At 44.1% G+C, this 17182-nt stretch overlaps 2 protein-coding genes and 1 non-coding gene across 8 annotated transcripts in view; all 3 read right to left on the bottom strand.

The window, feature by feature from the left end:
• LOC139059241 (mitochondrial glutathione transporter SLC25A40-like) overlaps positions 1-3737 on the bottom strand; it is a 33417-nt gene extending 29680 nt beyond the window's left edge. Inside the window, exon 1 of one of the 2 annotated variants that reach the window (XM_070537392.1) lies at positions 3448-3737. In XM_070537392.1, the coding sequence (XP_070393493.1) occupies positions 3448-3526 (79 nt within the window). In that variant the 5' untranslated portion in view covers positions 3527-3737. The remainder of the gene's footprint in view (positions 1-3447) is intronic. The other variant, XM_070537391.1, reaches the window with a different exon arrangement.
• Positions 3738-6993: 3256 nt separating this feature from the next.
• TRNAW-CCA (transfer RNA tryptophan (anticodon CCA)) lies at positions 6994-7066 on the bottom strand. Its single transcript has one exon. It is a non-coding gene; the product is annotated as a tRNA-Trp (tRNA).
• Positions 7067-9520: 2454 nt separating this feature from the next.
• LOC139059240 (chaoptin-like) overlaps positions 9521-17182 on the bottom strand; it is a 133062-nt gene continuing 125400 nt past the window's right edge. For all 5 annotated transcript variants that reach the window (XM_070537390.1, XM_070537387.1, XM_070537388.1 and 2 more), the window contains one exon: positions 9521-15495. In XM_070537390.1, coding sequence (XP_070393491.1) covers positions 11968-15495 — 3528 coding nt within the window. In that variant the 3' untranslated portion in view covers positions 9521-11967. The remainder of the gene's footprint in view (positions 15496-17182) is intronic.

The raw sequence follows: 17182 nt of genomic DNA, 5'->3' as shown, positions 1-17182 counted from the left end.
AGCTTTGCGCTGAACTCTTTCAAACTCATTGATATTAATTTTTGTGTGAGCATTCTATACAGTGCATGCATACTCAAGTTCTGGTATCTGCGCTACACGTAACATTAGCCTTTTTGTATTCCTGTAATGTGGGAAAAACTTTGAAGTTATAGTGGACTGAATACTGATGTGGTGTGTCCCCGAATCGTGGATGACTCTGAACAGTTTAAAAAAAAACTATATTTTAGCAGAATAGAACTGCAACTGAATGACATGTGTCTTATATACTGGGTGACAATTTTTAAATTTTACTGAATTTTTATAACACGTCTGGCAGATAGCCTAATTCTTGTCACTAAGCTGGATTGTTTGAAGAGGCAGACATTACCAGCACGAGAAATCGAAAAAAATATTCAGCTAATTAAGAAAAGTTGACCAATTAATTTCTAATCAATTACTTTACAACACTTATTGCAATTTACGAATTGTAGCCGGTGAGTTCGCATGCCGCATTCACTTGAAATGAAATTTCAGGACGACACCAGTTTCAAGATATTATTTCGCAAAGTGTGGGATGAAAAACATGGGTGTTCCAGTTACTTTTGTGCTTCAATGCATGAAGAGCGTTTTGTTTAATAAGGACGTGGACCAATAGTCCATTTTCATGGCGAGTTTGACGGCACATATCTCCAAACTTGTGCCATTCTGGAAATTCATTCCAAGTGGATATGCCTGACAAACTTAATGGCTACAATCTGTAAATTGCAATAAGCACCTTAAAGGAATTAATAAATGATTTAATTCGTAAATCACTGTTAATTGAATACATATTTCGATTTTTCATGCAAGTAATATCTGCCTCTCTGAATAATCCAGCCCGAAGACTAGAATTATGTTATCTGCAATGGACGATTTCTAAAAGTTCTATAAAAGCTAAAGATGATCACCCCATATGTGCACTGCTACAATGATGACATCATTGCTATCATGTTCAGTATTTTGCTGCTCAAAGAAGCAATGTTCCATCTATCAATATAATAGGATTACACAAACTGCACTATGCTCCTGCATGACAATGGTTGCTGTGATAGACCTCACTCGAGTTACCACCAGCACAGCAACAATGCACTGCAATTCAACTATTTGTACCAAGCAGAAGCAAGGTGCAGCTCCACAGTTGTTTATGGGCCACACCAAAATACAAGGTCAAATTAAAGTTCAGTTTCTTAAAAATGAGGCTTCTCTTAACACCCTGCAATGTTTCCCATTTTCACAATATTTTTCTTTAACATCCTGCATATGTGTGGGTGGGTACTAAGCTTACAGCAAAGCCAATAAATGTGGTCCGACTGAATGAACTCTATTCTATTTTTTAGAGTGCTGAATTCATTTTTCTAATGAACAACCATTCAAATTGCCTGAGCAAGTTTTTGCCAGAACTTGTGAAGCCAGAAGCTTTGGAAATTTAAATGAAATGAAGGAGCAGGTTTGCAAATTTAAATGTGGTGTTGCAACCGGTCTCTCACTTTTATATCTTCCTGCTTGATAATCCTTCAATCATTAAAAGTGACAATTGTACCATTTCAGAAATTCAATCTGCCTGACTTAACATTTTCCTTCAATGGCCTTCAATGTCACATCCCAAACCAAATGCACAGAGGATAGAGCTGCAGTAGTGTATAGCCAAATACACATTTTGTTGAAGCAAGATGTATTTGAAGAGTGTGATGAACATTAAACATTAGGAAGTGTGCTAGAGCAGATTTATTAACTGTATCAGAAAATATTCCTGGAGAAGTTTGTGCATACAAGTGACTGTACTATCTAAACCATCTAGTTAATTTTGTGTTCCTTTCACTGCGGCAATCATTAGAAATAAAAACTAAATAATGGACCACAGCACTGTGAAGAGAGGAAATATTACACGAAACATAAATGTAGCCGCTAGCATGTGTCCATGGTATTTGACAAAGAAAAAGACTAGCTACAAGAGAAAACAAAAGGCTGCAAGGCATTACTGGCATTTTTTCAGCAAGGACACAATTTTCACAACGCTAAGCTTGCCTAGAAGAAGCAATAATTTATGTACAAGAAACTAATTATGCAAAGATGACCGTGGCTTGCTACACCATGTTGATGAAATAAATAGCAGACAGCAAAATTTTCAGTGGGTACCTTATACAACTGGGGGTATTTTCGTTCCCATAGAAACGCTTGCCCTGCTTGTGATGATGACAGGGTGCACTTAGGAACAATCCTTTCCGTCTTTTTAATTTGCTAGCTGAATGGGCGCCAAGATAATCTCTGCGCCTGCTCACCATACAGCCTGATTTGGCATACGCACAGATGAACGAAAGTTAACTGGTCGGACAGAAAGTAAAGCCAGTTGCACGAACCGAATGTTGCCAATTGCCGATTGCGCGCACGTCCGACTGAATTTTTTATTATTTTTTCTTGAATTGCTGACTTCATCGTGGACATTCCCCGCGATGAAACAGTCTGAAAAACACAAAAACAGAATAAAGAGCTCTGCAATCTGCTTGTTCAAAATAACAGGTCTGCTTCAATTATAGCTCTGTCCTTGAGGGCCGAGCACGTCGCCTTGAGTTGGTCTCCAGACGCCCTGCCAAAGAGAATACGTATGAGGCGCCAAATTGAATGGCCTTTGACGTTCCTCTCCTCGTAGCAGGCGTCCATGTTTGAAGTGCACTGTAAACAACAGTAGAGAACGACGGCCTTTAGCCTATCTTGTCGAGTACGCCCAAACAAACTCTCAGAGCGTGCACGTTCCGCTTTCGTACACAATGCAGCGCACTTGGCACGCACATTGCAGGCAGCAGGCGTTTGGCTGAAACAGGATGCTCTCGCTGAGCACTACCACCAAACAACGAGGTACAACTTGCAAATACTTTGAGAGCGAGCAGAGCCTTCACAGCACCTAAGCGTGTCACAATCCGAAACCCGTGTAAAACGCAAGACAACACACATCACAAGCAATCACTCAAGTCGACGACGGCTGACGTTATACATCAGCTCTATTATCGCTTACTGTGTTCCGAGTGAAATGACAACACACTAGGGGAAAAGCCGCCTAGTACAATAAGTCCTGTACTTCACAGTGATCACCACAATGGTTTCGCACAACGCGCAAGCAAATGTAAGCTGAACGCGCAAGCAAATGTAAGCTGAACACATTCAAAGCATACAGAGCAACCTTGTGCATTAGTACGGCGGCATCTAAATTTGATGAGCTTTTGAAGGTTATTGTGAGTGCGGCGCGAAAGTTTCGGCAGAGACGACGGAACGAAAGCTCAGTTCCATGCCGCAGGAAACGCAATGTAAGGAGTTGCGGCCTCAAAACGGCGGTGTGACTGCATATACAGAGACGTTTTTAGCATGTGTTCACGCACCGTGACTGAACTTCTGATTTTGTTTACGACCAATAAACTTTTGGGGCAAGATACTCACCGAAAAATGATGTCGTCAATGCGCCCGTGCATGAACATATCATGCGCTGTGATGCCGTGATGTTGTCGTGCTGTGCCATCGCTGCTTCTCGAAAGGCGTGAGACTGAACAAGCCAAGCACTCCTAGTACTAGCACAGATAAGTAGATCATAAGGAAAAAGTACATGAACCTGAATAGAAGCGGCAAACAGCTTCGACGGAGCAACAGGAGCAGCACATGGCTAATGTAAATGGCACTCCAAGGAGAGACAAGACGTAGCACGCTTCGCCGACGAACAATGTTGCCAGCGTCAATTCCTTGAGCCGCCCATTTTAGCCGTTACTCAGCGTATGGTAGCAAGTTTCGGTTTTGTTTATTCTACAACGTAGCCTATGGTATTGCGCTAGGCCACCACAGCCACCAACTGCCATCTTAAATACGAAGTTGGTTTTGTTTTGCTGTGGATTAATAAACTTATTAGACGACATATCGCGCTTAGTGGTTATTAATGTAACAATAGTATAGCAACAATGACTGATTTTCTAAGCATTTTTCTTGTGTGAAGTTGACAAATGAAAGCATTTGCAGGTTTGTTGCTGAGCATATAGTCCTGAGTACGATGTCTACACGCTCCGAAAAACGAGGAAGCATACTTTGTAAGTCCGTCAACGACAAACGTCGGCCATCGATACACCGATGAATACGTTCATGCATACACCTAAGAACGCAGACACTGGCGGCACTTGGGCCATGATTGTGGTTGAACTAGAACATGTGGTTAAAGTGGGCATATGATTAATCATAGGCCATTATCAGAAGCTGTTACCTTCAAGCTGCTATTTCATTTACTCTTAGTTGACATTTAACAGGGCAGCTTGGGCTTGCCGAGGCGTTGTAAGTCATTGTGCTTTTTATTTAATTACAGTATAAAGAAATTGCTTGAAATGACTTCAAGTATAAATGAGTTTTTGCAGGGTTTCGTTATCTGTGACAATCGTCCCTTATCATTTTGATTCTTATCGTTCTTTTTTTTTCTTGTCTTCGCCTCTTCGTACCAGACAGCTGGCTATAACTGAATTTGAGTCTGAAGTAGCATATGGTTCTAACTATTTTAGCCATTTCGGCGGTCTATGGACGTGAAGCCACATTAACCACTGAATTACACGAATGAAATGTGTTTGCAGCTACCAGCAGGAAGTTTTATTAACTACAGTTAACATAAATGTTCTATTCTGTGCTGAAAACGAGAGTGTTGTTGGAGCGTTGGAGGTTTTGTAGAGATATAGTGAAGTTAGCCGCTCTTGTTCACCGTGAGCCCATGACCCTATGTGTTGCTTTCAATTTTATTTGGCCTAATATGGAGCTTCGCGACAGGTGATTGCAAACATCTATTGCCAGACTTTTCACTCGCGTATTTGATCGTTGGCGAATTTGCAGATGATCGGCGATGACCTTGCAGATACCTTTGTGATCCTCCAGGTCCTTGAGGCTCAAAAACCTGAGATCCGCGGGGACCAGAACTGTAAAATGTGTTTTAACTTCGTGTATCCGGAGTTCTGCTTGGCTTATCAAATAGACACGATTTATTTTCGGGAGAGAGAGAGAAAAGAAGAAAGAACTGCACATATTCCCAAGAAGCTATAAACGCGATTTTACAGATCCAGCAAGGCTTCTGCACCTAAGTTTCTTTAAACTCATACGGTAAACTTCAGGACAGTGACAACCTTTGCCAAAGGTTGCTCTTGCTCTAAAAGACGAAGATATTTTTCCTCTGAGAGAGGTGGCACACGTGTCAAGCGAGAGTGGCTAAAACCGCACGAGGTTGGGTGCTTTGGCTGCTTGGTGAAATATTACTTCAGACAAGGAAAACCCTTTTCAGTGCGCAAAATATTGAAGGAAAAGAAGACAGGACAAAGCGCACAAAGCTGGGCGCCCTGTCCTGTCGCGTTCATTTCCTTCAACGTGTTGCTTACTAAAAAGGGCTTTCCTTGACTGAACAAAAATTGCAATTTTTACCAATAATTCGCATTTTTATATTTATGTTTTAAATTCCTCAACTGATAAAGAAGCTTCTCACCAAGTTTGGTTACTATGTACGCTGTATAAAATAAGAAAGTTGTATTTTTTTTTCACACGACGGTGGCGCTTGCTTGGCAATGCTTGCCGTCGTGAGCGCTCGTGAACACTGCTGTCGAAACGCGGCCACGGAGCACGAGATAAACTTGATGCAGAATAAATGCCCTCGTTCGAAAGATAATTCTTTCCACTTTTTAGTCATGAGAGACTCATTGAGGCTGCACCGTAACGCGCAGAAAAGGTGCCAGAAAGAAAACACAATATTCTCGGCTGTGGCAAGCCGGAATTGAGCGGCAAACCAAGCATGGAACTCTGTTTGGCAGGAAAACAACACAATATGACATATTTTCAACACCGCGAATGTAGATTGACTGGCAAACGAACACTTAAACTAGTATCGGTGGATTACAATTGAATTGCGATCGGTGCATACCCGGAGCACAATCGGCATAAAGCCGGGGTTGATGCCAAAAAGCCGTCTGTGCTGCTAGAACCCCACCATCCAGCCTTCAGTAGAGACGTTGCAAAAGAGCTAGTGTGTCTGTGCAACAGCTGGAATAAGCCAGTTCTCCTTGCATGATGACGTCCAGCAAGCAGCTAAGTATTCCACGAGCACAGACAAGGACACTTGATAACTCTAAAGCAGAAAGAAAGAGACGACAAATAGCTTGAAGCGGCTACCACAGAGCAGTCTCGTGTTGAAGAACCCCTATCAAATTTACCTCATTAACACCATTGAAGCAGTCGGAAACCGCGCAGCATGATTTATATGTTCCAGTTATGACTACAAGCACAGCATCGGTAAAATGAAGAACTCCCTTAGTCATTCTTTTCTAGCATACCGACGTCAAATTGCCTTACTGCGTTTATTTCACAGTATATACTACACATTTCCACATTTACATGGTACGCTCCTTCTCCCGCCGATCCGCGCTTCTAGTCGCCTTTTCAATTCATTGAGCGTTAGTGTATGCTGCTATAGCGGAATGGAATAAACTATCCAAATTGATCGCGCTCGAATGTGATCATGTAAGATTTCGTGATTTATTATCCACACAACCTATGTAATTGTTGTATTAACCACAGTTCACCTTTTGTTTTTGTTCATTTCGATCATGCTTTGTTTTTCAATTTTTCTTCTTTGTACCAAGCGTTCTTGGATTGTCTTTCGCTCCACCGTGTGTATGCTGTGTAATATTCTTTTCCTAGCATGCCTGAGTGATCCCTGTTTGACCATATGTATCCTGTTGTTTTTTGACTGAGTTCATTCATTCAATGACTTCTCACGTTTTTCCCCACTTTGTATTACTGACCAATTTTAGTAAACGAGAAGAAAAGGCGTTAACCGAGGGGCCCGATTTTTATTAGTCATATCATGAGAAGCCAACAAACACTGGCACCAAGGACAACATAGGGGAAATTACTTGTGCTTAATAAATGAAATAAAGAAACGATAGATTAATGGAATATAAAGCTGATGAAAAAACAACTTGCCGCAGGTGGGAACCGAACCCACAACCTTCGCATTTGGCGTGCGATGCTCTACCAGTTGAGCTACCGCGGCGCCGTTTCCCCATCCACTTTCTTGGGTATTTATGTGTACTAGTAGAACCCTGGAAGTGTTAGCCAGCGCCACCCCTCACAGACCTTGCGACCAATTTTAGTGTATTCTGTAAATGTACTGCCCTCCCCCCCCCCCCTATGTAATACCCCTTTAAGGGAATAATAAATGATGATGATGGTGATGATGACGAGAAGGCACGGGACCGAGTATACTTCATAAATCTAGTCGTTTCTTGGAAACAGCCCACTCTACTGAAATAACAAGATCTCTTGTCTCTGTAACCTGAACGTTCCAACAAAATGTGCCCCACAGTTTTTAAAGCGTGACAGTTACCACAATACAGGTTGACGCGTGGTTAGTCTACGGCGGTAGAATTGAATGCGGCGTTCAGACAAAGTTGATTATGTATATTATCAAGGTGACGGGGAAACTGATGTGGAAGTCTTGATTTTAGGACGGAGTCTACTGAGCGGAGAAAGGGGTGTTGAAGCGATAGATTCCACAGGTGATTCTCTTGCGAGGGCATATTTCTTTGCTATTGTTGAGGCATCAGAGTTTGTAAAATATTTTCAACGGAAATTTGCTCTCGTCTTGGAGCATACCTCGATTCTCATTTGGTTGACTCATCTCATGAAGATTCTGAATGCTGGTCCATCATGAAGCATTTTAAATGTTTTACGTTTAAAATATGTATGTCGCTTTTAAATAAGTAGTCGCCGCTCGGTCAAACCAATCAATAACAATTAGGTATCGCAAAACTGTATACAGTTACCTACAGCCAACACCCTACACCTCCTTCTCATTCCCATCTTGCCTTATTCGCTGCACTGATTAGTCTTGAAGAAAGAGCCGCGATACAAATTTAATGATCTCTCGCACAAGCGATCCTGTTCGATAACGTTAAATGCTTCCCCCATCTTGTTTCAGAGCTTGTCAAGCCAATACCAGAACGTACCCAACCGCCAAAGCACGTCTTCACTTGATAACGACGCTATCGCAATATGCAGCCCATGGAAATGGCAGGCTGGTTGACTGGTACAGCCTCTTTCTAAAGTTCTCGGACCACTCCATGTATGGCTACAGATTTACTGCTCGGATGTAGAGTGTACGGTCCAGTTGTCACACTGCTGCCACTTAAAATTCTCAACGCAAATGTGACAGTAATTTTCAGTTTCGAGAGCTTTTGCAGAGCTTAACGTGCACTATGAGATTTATTTTGTCAAGGGGACACAGTAACACAGTAGTAGAATGCCCGATGCTTAATTACATGTTAAATTGGAAGTTATAAAAATTAAGCAGACTCAACTGCAGTGGACATCTACGTAATGCGAAGCATGCATGGTTTGGTAGATAATTGTTGTTATGAATCAAAAAAGTTTATATAGATGTCAGAGCGGGACCGTACTCGAGCGGATCCTCACACTATAAGTGCGACCTCAGATCTAGAGCAAGGGCTGTCCGGCCTTTGATGCAAAGCAGCTTCTCAAGAGAAAATGTCAATTAATTATGCAGTTCTACGTACTTTCTTTCGGAGTAAAAAACTATTAATTCGGGAAGAAGCCATGTACGATGACTGTACAAACCGTCGTTTCTTTACTTTTACTGGCCGATTTATTTTAGACAGCACTATTTTTGGGATCGGCACACGCGGACGGCCAGATACACGACAAAAGCTGGGTTGACTCAGACAAGATGGCCCCGCATTAATACCTTTGTTGTAAATAAACACCCGTCCCGCCTTCTTGTGCGTTCTGCTTCCTGTGTGGCACTGCTATGGCAAAATAAGCACGCTCCATCTAGTCCAGCAGCCAGCCATTCTTCGTGCAGCAGATACATCCTAATACACGCATCCCGCGCAGTGTCACCTTTGCTGGGTTGATCCGTCGGGAACATTTTAAAACGGAGTGCAATTGACATATAAGCATATAGATAGCACATCACATCCCATCATGGACGTGCGAATTTATTTGGCTTACCTTTGTTTCCTGTGGCGAAAATTTTCTAAATGGTAACCCTAAATGAGGTTATAGAGGAGAATCCAGCTTCGCAACACTTGCCGGCAGTAGCGCCGCCCTGGCGTCACCTTTTGTTGAGTTTGCGAAAGCTGGGAAGAATCGTTGAGGGCACGAACGAGAGCGAATGCGCGTGGGAGCACCCGACCCCGTGCCAGTTTCCCTCAGGCGAAATAGGCAAGAGCGAAACGAGCAAATGTACTTCACTCTGTGTACACCCCGGCAAGAAAGAAAGAAAGAACGATAGATAGATAGATAGATAGATAGATAGATAGATAGATAGATAGATAGATAGATAGATAGATAGATAGATAGATAGATAGATAGATAGATAGATAGATAGATAGATAGATAGATAGATAGATAGATAGATAGATAGATAGATAGATAGATAGATAGATAGATAGATAGATAGATAGATAGATAGATCTAGGAACAGTCATGGCTTTGCATTACAACTTTAATGCGTCCTATGCAAACTAAAATAGTGGCACGCATCGACAAAGAATGCCAGTAACGATGTTTCACACAACCTATAACCAAACTCGGTTCAACAACGACGTAACTAGTAAACTTTTGATTTACGACGGGCAGCAGCGAGTTATGGCTTTCTAAATAGCGTGATCGTTGAACTCTCTCACAAACAACTAAACAATAAAGTGTTATTGGCAACGTAAACTTGAAGAAGGCATTCTAAAACTCAAAACACACAAAAATGCGAATAATCTTTGACACGTGAGCGAAGCTGATTTCACATTATTCACATATTTACAATGCCGCGAGAGTGCTCCATGCACTGCAGCATACTGGAAGCTTGACTTGAGCACGCATAATCTTTATATTAGTATTCAAGCAGGACTCACTAGGACTATCAGTAAGAGGTAGAGCTCACAGACGCACCAGAATATACGCTTCATATACTACACCTTGAATGCGGCATTTAATTTTTTTCCGCAACGTATATTCGTCAAGGTTATCATCGCGCGTGATTCATTGAACCAAAAGATAATGCGCATATTTGTCTGCGTTAAGGTAAACGTACATTCGGAAAGAGCTTACACAGCAAGTGAAACGTAAGAATGTTCTGGACTATCTCTACCGTTCACCCGACATTCGGATATAAAATCGTGCAGGTCTAACGTAACCTGTGCCAGGGAAAAAAATTTTCTATGCATCATTAAAGACAGGTATGTTTTGTCACTGCTTGAATGCTAAAGGCCATCAACAAACAACTAGAAACGAATGGACGACGTACTTATAAGCACGTTTTCGGGGCTTCCAAGTGACCGTACTGCTCGATAAGCCATAACAAAAGGGTATTCTTTTTCTATTATTCTACACTTATGGAAGGGATTCAGACGGGGGAAAAGAGAAAAACCCTGATGACAAACACATATAGGGTGTCTCAGCGAACACTTTTAAAAATTATTAAATGTAGCCTGTAGCAGATAGCACGATTCTAGCTCATGAGGTGGTCTACTTGAAGTGGCGGACACTACTTGCAGAAAAATTTAAATCCATAATCGACTAATTAATGAAAATCCACTAATTAAGTTTTAGCCTTAGGGCCCATATTGCAATTTACAAATTATAGCCGTGGAAATCGCAAGGCGGATCCACTTGGATGGAATTCTCGGGACGACACCAGTTTCGAGATATTAATTCCCGAACTTTGCGAAGAAATGCATCGGCGTTCCAGTTACTTTCCTATCAAAACGTCGTTTTATGCACCCAAACACAAAAGTAACTGGAACGCCAATGCATTTCTCCGCAAAGTTCGGGAATTTATATCTGGAAACAGGTGTCATCCAGAGTATTCGCCCCAAGTGGATCTGCCTTGCGAACTCCACGGCTTGAATGTGTAAATTGCAATATGGGCCTAATTAAAAACTTAATGAGTAAATTATTGTTAATAAGTCGATTATGCATTTCAATTGTTTTTTACAAGTAATGTCCGCCTATTCGAGTAAACCAGCTTATGAATTAAAGTTGTGCTATCTGCCACGGGCGATTTTTGAAGTTCTCGAAAGTGTTCGCTGAAACACCTGGTATGCGTTCTTTTCGATGCACAAATTCTTAGGGCACCAACTTTCTTCCGAATGCCTGGTAAAACCTGGGGAGTGTCGAGCGCTGATCTGAGATAGTGTTCATAACTAGGTTTTCTATGAAAGTCTTGTACGGCATGTTGTACTCTAGCCACAGAAAGTATTACGCCATTGGTCGTTCATTGAAGAACGAAAGATTGCAAACGGCTTGCTTTGAAAGGCTGTGGCAAGTCCAGTTGAAGCCAGAATGTGTGCGATTGCGAAGGCAGCGTGGGCAATATAATGCACGTATATAGCGACTCCATTCAGCGGCCGTATTTTGTAAGGAGCCAGTTAATTTTCCATTGTTATCATCCTTAGTTATTAGCACGGTCGCCAGAATCGGCTACTCGAGGTGACGGTTAATAAAGACTTAAAATTGGAAAATTTAATGAATCTTTACAAAATAAGGCCACTGTGCTGCATACGTCGCTGCTTGTAAAGCGTGTCGTACATGTTCCTGCTGTAGAAAGTGCTCCTATCATATAGAATATTTCCACTTCATCAAATGTAAGTGGTCCATGTAACAGAGTCACATCCACATCCACAGAGTCTTGCATGCGCGCAGGTCTCCGATGTTTCTACAAATAGCAAGTTCTCCGCCGGTTTTGCTAAACACGCACACAGCAGACACCGGAAACTTGATTTTCTTGCAGTCTCACAGAACGCACATGAGCTAGCGGCGTCAACGTGGGTTATCCGCCTCCTTTGCTAAACGCATGCGGAATAAGCACTGGCGGCTTGGTTCTTACGCAGTCTCACACCGAACAAACCCACAAAGCAGCGTCGTCGCAATGGAGCGCCATCACCGGTGGTCGACGTCGCTCTCGTATGTCCCGAAGTAGGCCGTAGACCGCGACATGGTGTTGTACATGGAGGGCGGGCCCATCATCTTCGAGCCCGGATGGTACGCTAGGGGCACCGCGTACGGCGGGAAGCAGGTGCACGTGCTAGGCGGCGGCTTGAGGCACGTGCACTTCGCCGGGTGCCCGTTAACAATGGGCATGGGCCCCGTAGTGGACGCGTAGTGGCCGTGCGGCCGCGAGCGCCTCAATCGCACGATGCAGATCACCATGATCAGAATGCACACGAAGGCGACCACACCCGCCACGATGCCGATTATCATCGTGTCCACCTTGGTGAGCACGCTCTGGCCGTTCGACTGGCGGGGACGCGCTGTCGTTGGCGCTTCGAAGATGATGTCGGGTTCCTTCCGATGGGGAGGCGAGGTCTTGCGGACGATGTTGTTGTTGCTCGGCGTGGTGGAGGTCCGCGTCGTTGGCACACCTTCAGCTGTGGTTACCTTACTGAGTCGGCTGGACGTGGCCGACATCTCCTCGTTCTCCTCCTCATTGGCTTCATCATCGCAGAAGAGGTCGTCCATCTGCAGATTGACAACGAGGATCTTGTTCAGGTGGTGAGGCTCGGCGCACGCCAGGTCGATGAGCGCTGCGTTGTTGCCCTCGTCGTCGTCTTCGCGCGTCGTCTTGTGATCTTGGATCCATCGCCAGAGTGGAATCAGATTGCAGTCACACGTGATAGGGTTCTGCTGGATTCCTTCGATCTTCAACAAGGCCTGCTTGCTGGACAGCGCAGTCAGCAGCTGAGGATTGATCCGCTTGATCTGGTTGTAGTTCACGTTCACAAAGCGTTTAGTGGACAGCGGCAGGGGCAGGAATATCGTCGTCGGCAGGTCGGCGATGCTCGTGTCGGAGATGGTGACCCGCAACTCGCGGCCGCGTATCCCGGCAAATGCACTCGAGGACAGCCCGTTTATGGTTTTTCCAGTCACATAAAGGTGACTCAAGCGAGGGCTGTACACTTTCTGGAGCTGATCCTTGAACAAGTTGTCCTTAATTTCTATACCGAGGCTCTCAAGGCCTTCGAAAGGCTCTAGGCACTTTCGAGTCTTCAGAGCCTGCAAGTTCCCGTACCCATATAGGTTTAGCTTAGTCAGCCTGGACAAAGGATTCAGAGCTTCGCACTCGATGTGGTTTAGTCTTGGAAGCCGCGAGAAGTTAAACTCGTCAAGGTTTTTCAGGTCTTGAAGGTCTCCGTTTACCAAATACGATATGGGATTGTCTGAAAGGTCTAATTTTCTCAGTTTTCTCAGATTCGACCAAGCACCAGCTGTGGCGATGCTGAGATTTGGTATTCCGTTGCCAGACAAGTCTAGAACTTCTAGGAGGGTAGTTTTTTGAAAGTTATTGGGCGATAGCGCCGATATTCTGTTTCCGGACAAGTTCAGAAGCCTCAAGAACGGGCTTTCAATCAGCGGCAAGCTCCGTATGCCGGTATTCGCCAGGTGTAGAAAACGCACGCTTTTGGGCTCGGCGAGTAAAACGTGGTGAGCGTTTGTAGTAAGAGGATTGTTCGACACATCGAGCTCTTTGATATTTACGAGAACATCTGCATTCGAAGGGAAGTCTTCAATGTGGTTGTTGGAGAAGTTAGCCTTTTCTAAGAACGAATACTGTTTTCTCAAAGCTACGGTTGGGAAGGTGCTAAACTCATTATGGGCCAGGTTGATGCTTTCGAGCTTAAAGTCTCGAAGTCGACTAAATACGTCGGGAGAAAGCGAGCTCATGTGGTTGTAGCTGAGATCAAGGTTCAGCTGGCTGATTCCTTGAAACAGCCTATCACCAAGGTGCGAGATCTGGTTATGCTGAAGCTCAAGATAGCGTAACTGGGTCGAATTCTGGAAGGCCCTGTCACCTACACTACCTATTTGGTTATGTTCAAGATCCAAATGTCTGAGCCTAGGCAAGTCAGCAAAATCCGAATCTTCAAGCGTGTGAAGTTTGTTGTATCCGAGTTTGAGAACTTCCAAAGACCAAATAGAACGAATTATTTCGCTCGGGAAAAAAGACAGTTTGTTGTGGCTGATGTCCAGCTTGCGAAGCCTTGGGTGCATAGTAAAAGAATCGGGGTAAAGGTAAGCTATTTGGTTATGGCTTAAGTTGAGGTCTTCTATATAAGTTTCTTTAGCGAAAAGTTCAGCTTTGAAAGAGTTCAAAACGTTGTTGTTGATCTTAAGCCTCCTTAGTGCGGGGAGTTGATCAAAAGTGCCAGTTCGTATTCCAGTCAACCTGTTGTAACTCAAATCCAACGTCTTCAGACGCGTAAGGTTAAGAAAGGCCATGGTGTTCATGTCCTTGATGAAATTACTCTTGAGCGTAAGTTCTTGAAGTTCGACGAGGTTATTCAACGCCCCTATCTTCACGTCCGTCAAGCTGTTGTAGGCTAGATCGAGAAACTGCAGTTCGCGGAGTGCCGCCAAGGGACCCGCAGGAAGGTAGCGAATCTGGTTGTTACTCAAGTCCACTCTCTTGAGCTTCTTGAGAGTAGAGAATGCGTTTGCTGGTATGGAGGTCAACTTGTTCTTGCCGAGACTTAATAACTGTAAGTTGGGGAACTCGAGCTTCAGGTCCTCCGAGACAATTACGTTGTCACCGAGGTCCAACGCCATCAGAGAGTTCCGCAGTCCGTCTAAGCTTCCCGAAGAAATTGTACTCAATTTGTTGCCCCGAAGATTGAGCGTTTCGAGGAACTGTAGGTCCCTGAAGGTGCCGTTGGGAATCTCTGTGATCAGATTGTACGCAAGCGACAGCTCTCGGATGCTGACACCAGCGCTGAGTACTCCGGGCGAGAGCACAGCTATCCGATTGTAGTCCAGGTGAAGCTTCTGAAGTCGTGGCAGAGAGCCGAGCAATGCAGAGGGAAAGACTAGAAGCTGGTTGTCTTCCAGGTAGATGGCCTCGAGGCTCACCAGACCTCTGAAGGTTGCGACGTCCACCTTTCGAATCTGGTTGATGCCAAGCCTCAGTGCCCTGAGGCTCTTCATTCCATCGAAGCTGCCCGGCTCGATCTGCGATATTTCATTGCGGCTCAGGTCGAGGTACTCGAGCCCCTTGAGGTCGGATGGCGCCGCTCCGCTGAACGAACGAATCTTGTTCGAACTCATCGTAAGCATCTTTAGAGCGGGCAACCGACGCAGAGTCGTGGTGGGAATGTGGGCCATAAAATTGTTGGACAGATCGAGCGTGGTCAAACGCTGCAGCCCGTCGAAGGCACCGGCGGGAAGGTTCTTTATTCTGTTGGAGCCCAAGTAGAGGACCTGTACTCTGGGGATGTTGGTAAAGGCGCCTTCTTCGATTTGGGATATCATGTTTTTGGTCAGGTTCAATGTCTGCAGCGCCTCCAAAGGTGGGAACGAGTCCTTGGTGAGCTCGGGTATGCGGTTCCCGTCGAGGCTGAGCCATGTGAGGGCGGGAAGGTCGACCAGACTCGATGCCGGTACTTCTTCGAAGTCATTGTCATTGATGTTCAGCACCTGCACAATAAAAAGACGAGACACAAGACATGAAGTAATTTCTAGCAGCCAATTTTCGGTCCTGTGTAGCAAAATGTGTGGCAGGGCACATGTGAAACTTTCAGGAGTGAATTAGCGGCAAATCTTACGAAACTATTTGCTGCACGATGCATACTTTACAAGTAGGTCACGAATATATCCATGTATTGCTCGGATATAACGAATACCACGAACGTCCGATAATTTGCTAAAAAAGATAATTGCTCCTTATCTCTATATAGCTATAAATCTAAAGCCAGAGTCCGTGTACAGTGTGCGATAACAGCGCTTGGACGCTAACTCCTGGAGAAATGAAAACAGATGTATGTACGACATTCGTCCCACGTAAGCACACACATAGCCTTCTCGAATATATGGTGCCACTATGCGCCTTTGAAACGAGCGGCCCAGTCAGGCGCCGCACGTTTCTCTTCCAAGGTGGCAATATGCACTGTGTGGATGAGAACAAAGCCCCGCAAATGGATTCCACGCTGAAAAGTATGCAGCAGCAATGCAAGTATTGCGCTTCAGGCATGCGTGTACATGTGAGTGGGACCTTTATGCTGAGCAACATCGCTTGTTTTTGAGGTTGGCAGGAATTATGCTGTAGTGATATGTTTGGGCACCTATATGCGTTATCTACATGCTGGCATGCATGCATGCGCAAAGACACGTACGCAAGTACTTAAACTCAAGTCAGTCACACTTTGAAGTTTCTGCATGCCCATATGTGCATATGCAATCAGGTATTTATCATATACGAATACAATCATACCATACCGTGTTTATCACTGTACCTGTACTTATATCAGCGTGCTTATATCATAATCATCATTCAGCACCTGGAGTAGCATGTCAGCCGAAGAGCCAGACTGACATCTAGAGCATATAATCATAGCATATAACATAACATAGCATAGCATAAGCATATATAGAAGTTTGTTTCTAGCTCTCTCTCTCTCTCCAGCAGGAAATCATATTGCAAAACACAATGTGCACATAGTAAAATACACTATGTAAGCTCTACATGTCCGCATGCACATTTCTAATCAATAACACACACTCTACAATTACAATCATACCAGCCCAAATGTAACGTTGAATGTAGGAGGTAACATGCTTATTTGCACTAATTATCTACAACAATAAGTTACAGAATTAGCAGACCAACAATTTTGGCAGAAACGCAGCTTCTGATTTAGCGTGACCCGCAGACTTCAACGGTTCAGCAATCAGAAGACTTAGCGGTTCGCCCGGCTATGAACCCATTTGCTGTAACAGCATCGCAAGCTCTCATATCGAACGGTCACCGTACCCAGAAACGAGGAACGAATGAAAGCCCACATTGCTGACACTTCTTAAGCGTTTAATTTCTCGTGCATAAAGATTAGTTTCTTGCGCTGCATTACGAGACGTGATAGTCTAGCCAAAATTACTGGTGATGTTAAGTGTGGCTATTCTACGCGAGTGCATATAGCAAATCAGAACCCTCATTTTCTTAAGTAAATTCTTCGTGAAACCAAAGTCGCTTATGCTTTATACAATGCAATAAAGGCTAGTAAAGTGCCCCTGAACACGATATAAACGGAGAGTGGACGTCATGCAGATATTGTGGAATACTCAGGGAGCCCAGCTAGGCTTGTCTAACGATTACGTTCAGGACAGACTT

The sequence above is a fragment of the Dermacentor albipictus genome, chromosome 4 (assembly GCF_038994185.2).
Source record: "Dermacentor albipictus isolate Rhodes 1998 colony chromosome 4, USDA_Dalb.pri_finalv2, whole genome shotgun sequence".
Lineage (NCBI taxonomy): Eukaryota > Metazoa > Arthropoda > Arachnida > Ixodida > Ixodidae > Dermacentor > Dermacentor albipictus.
This window is presented reverse-complemented; position numbering and strand designations above follow the sequence as displayed.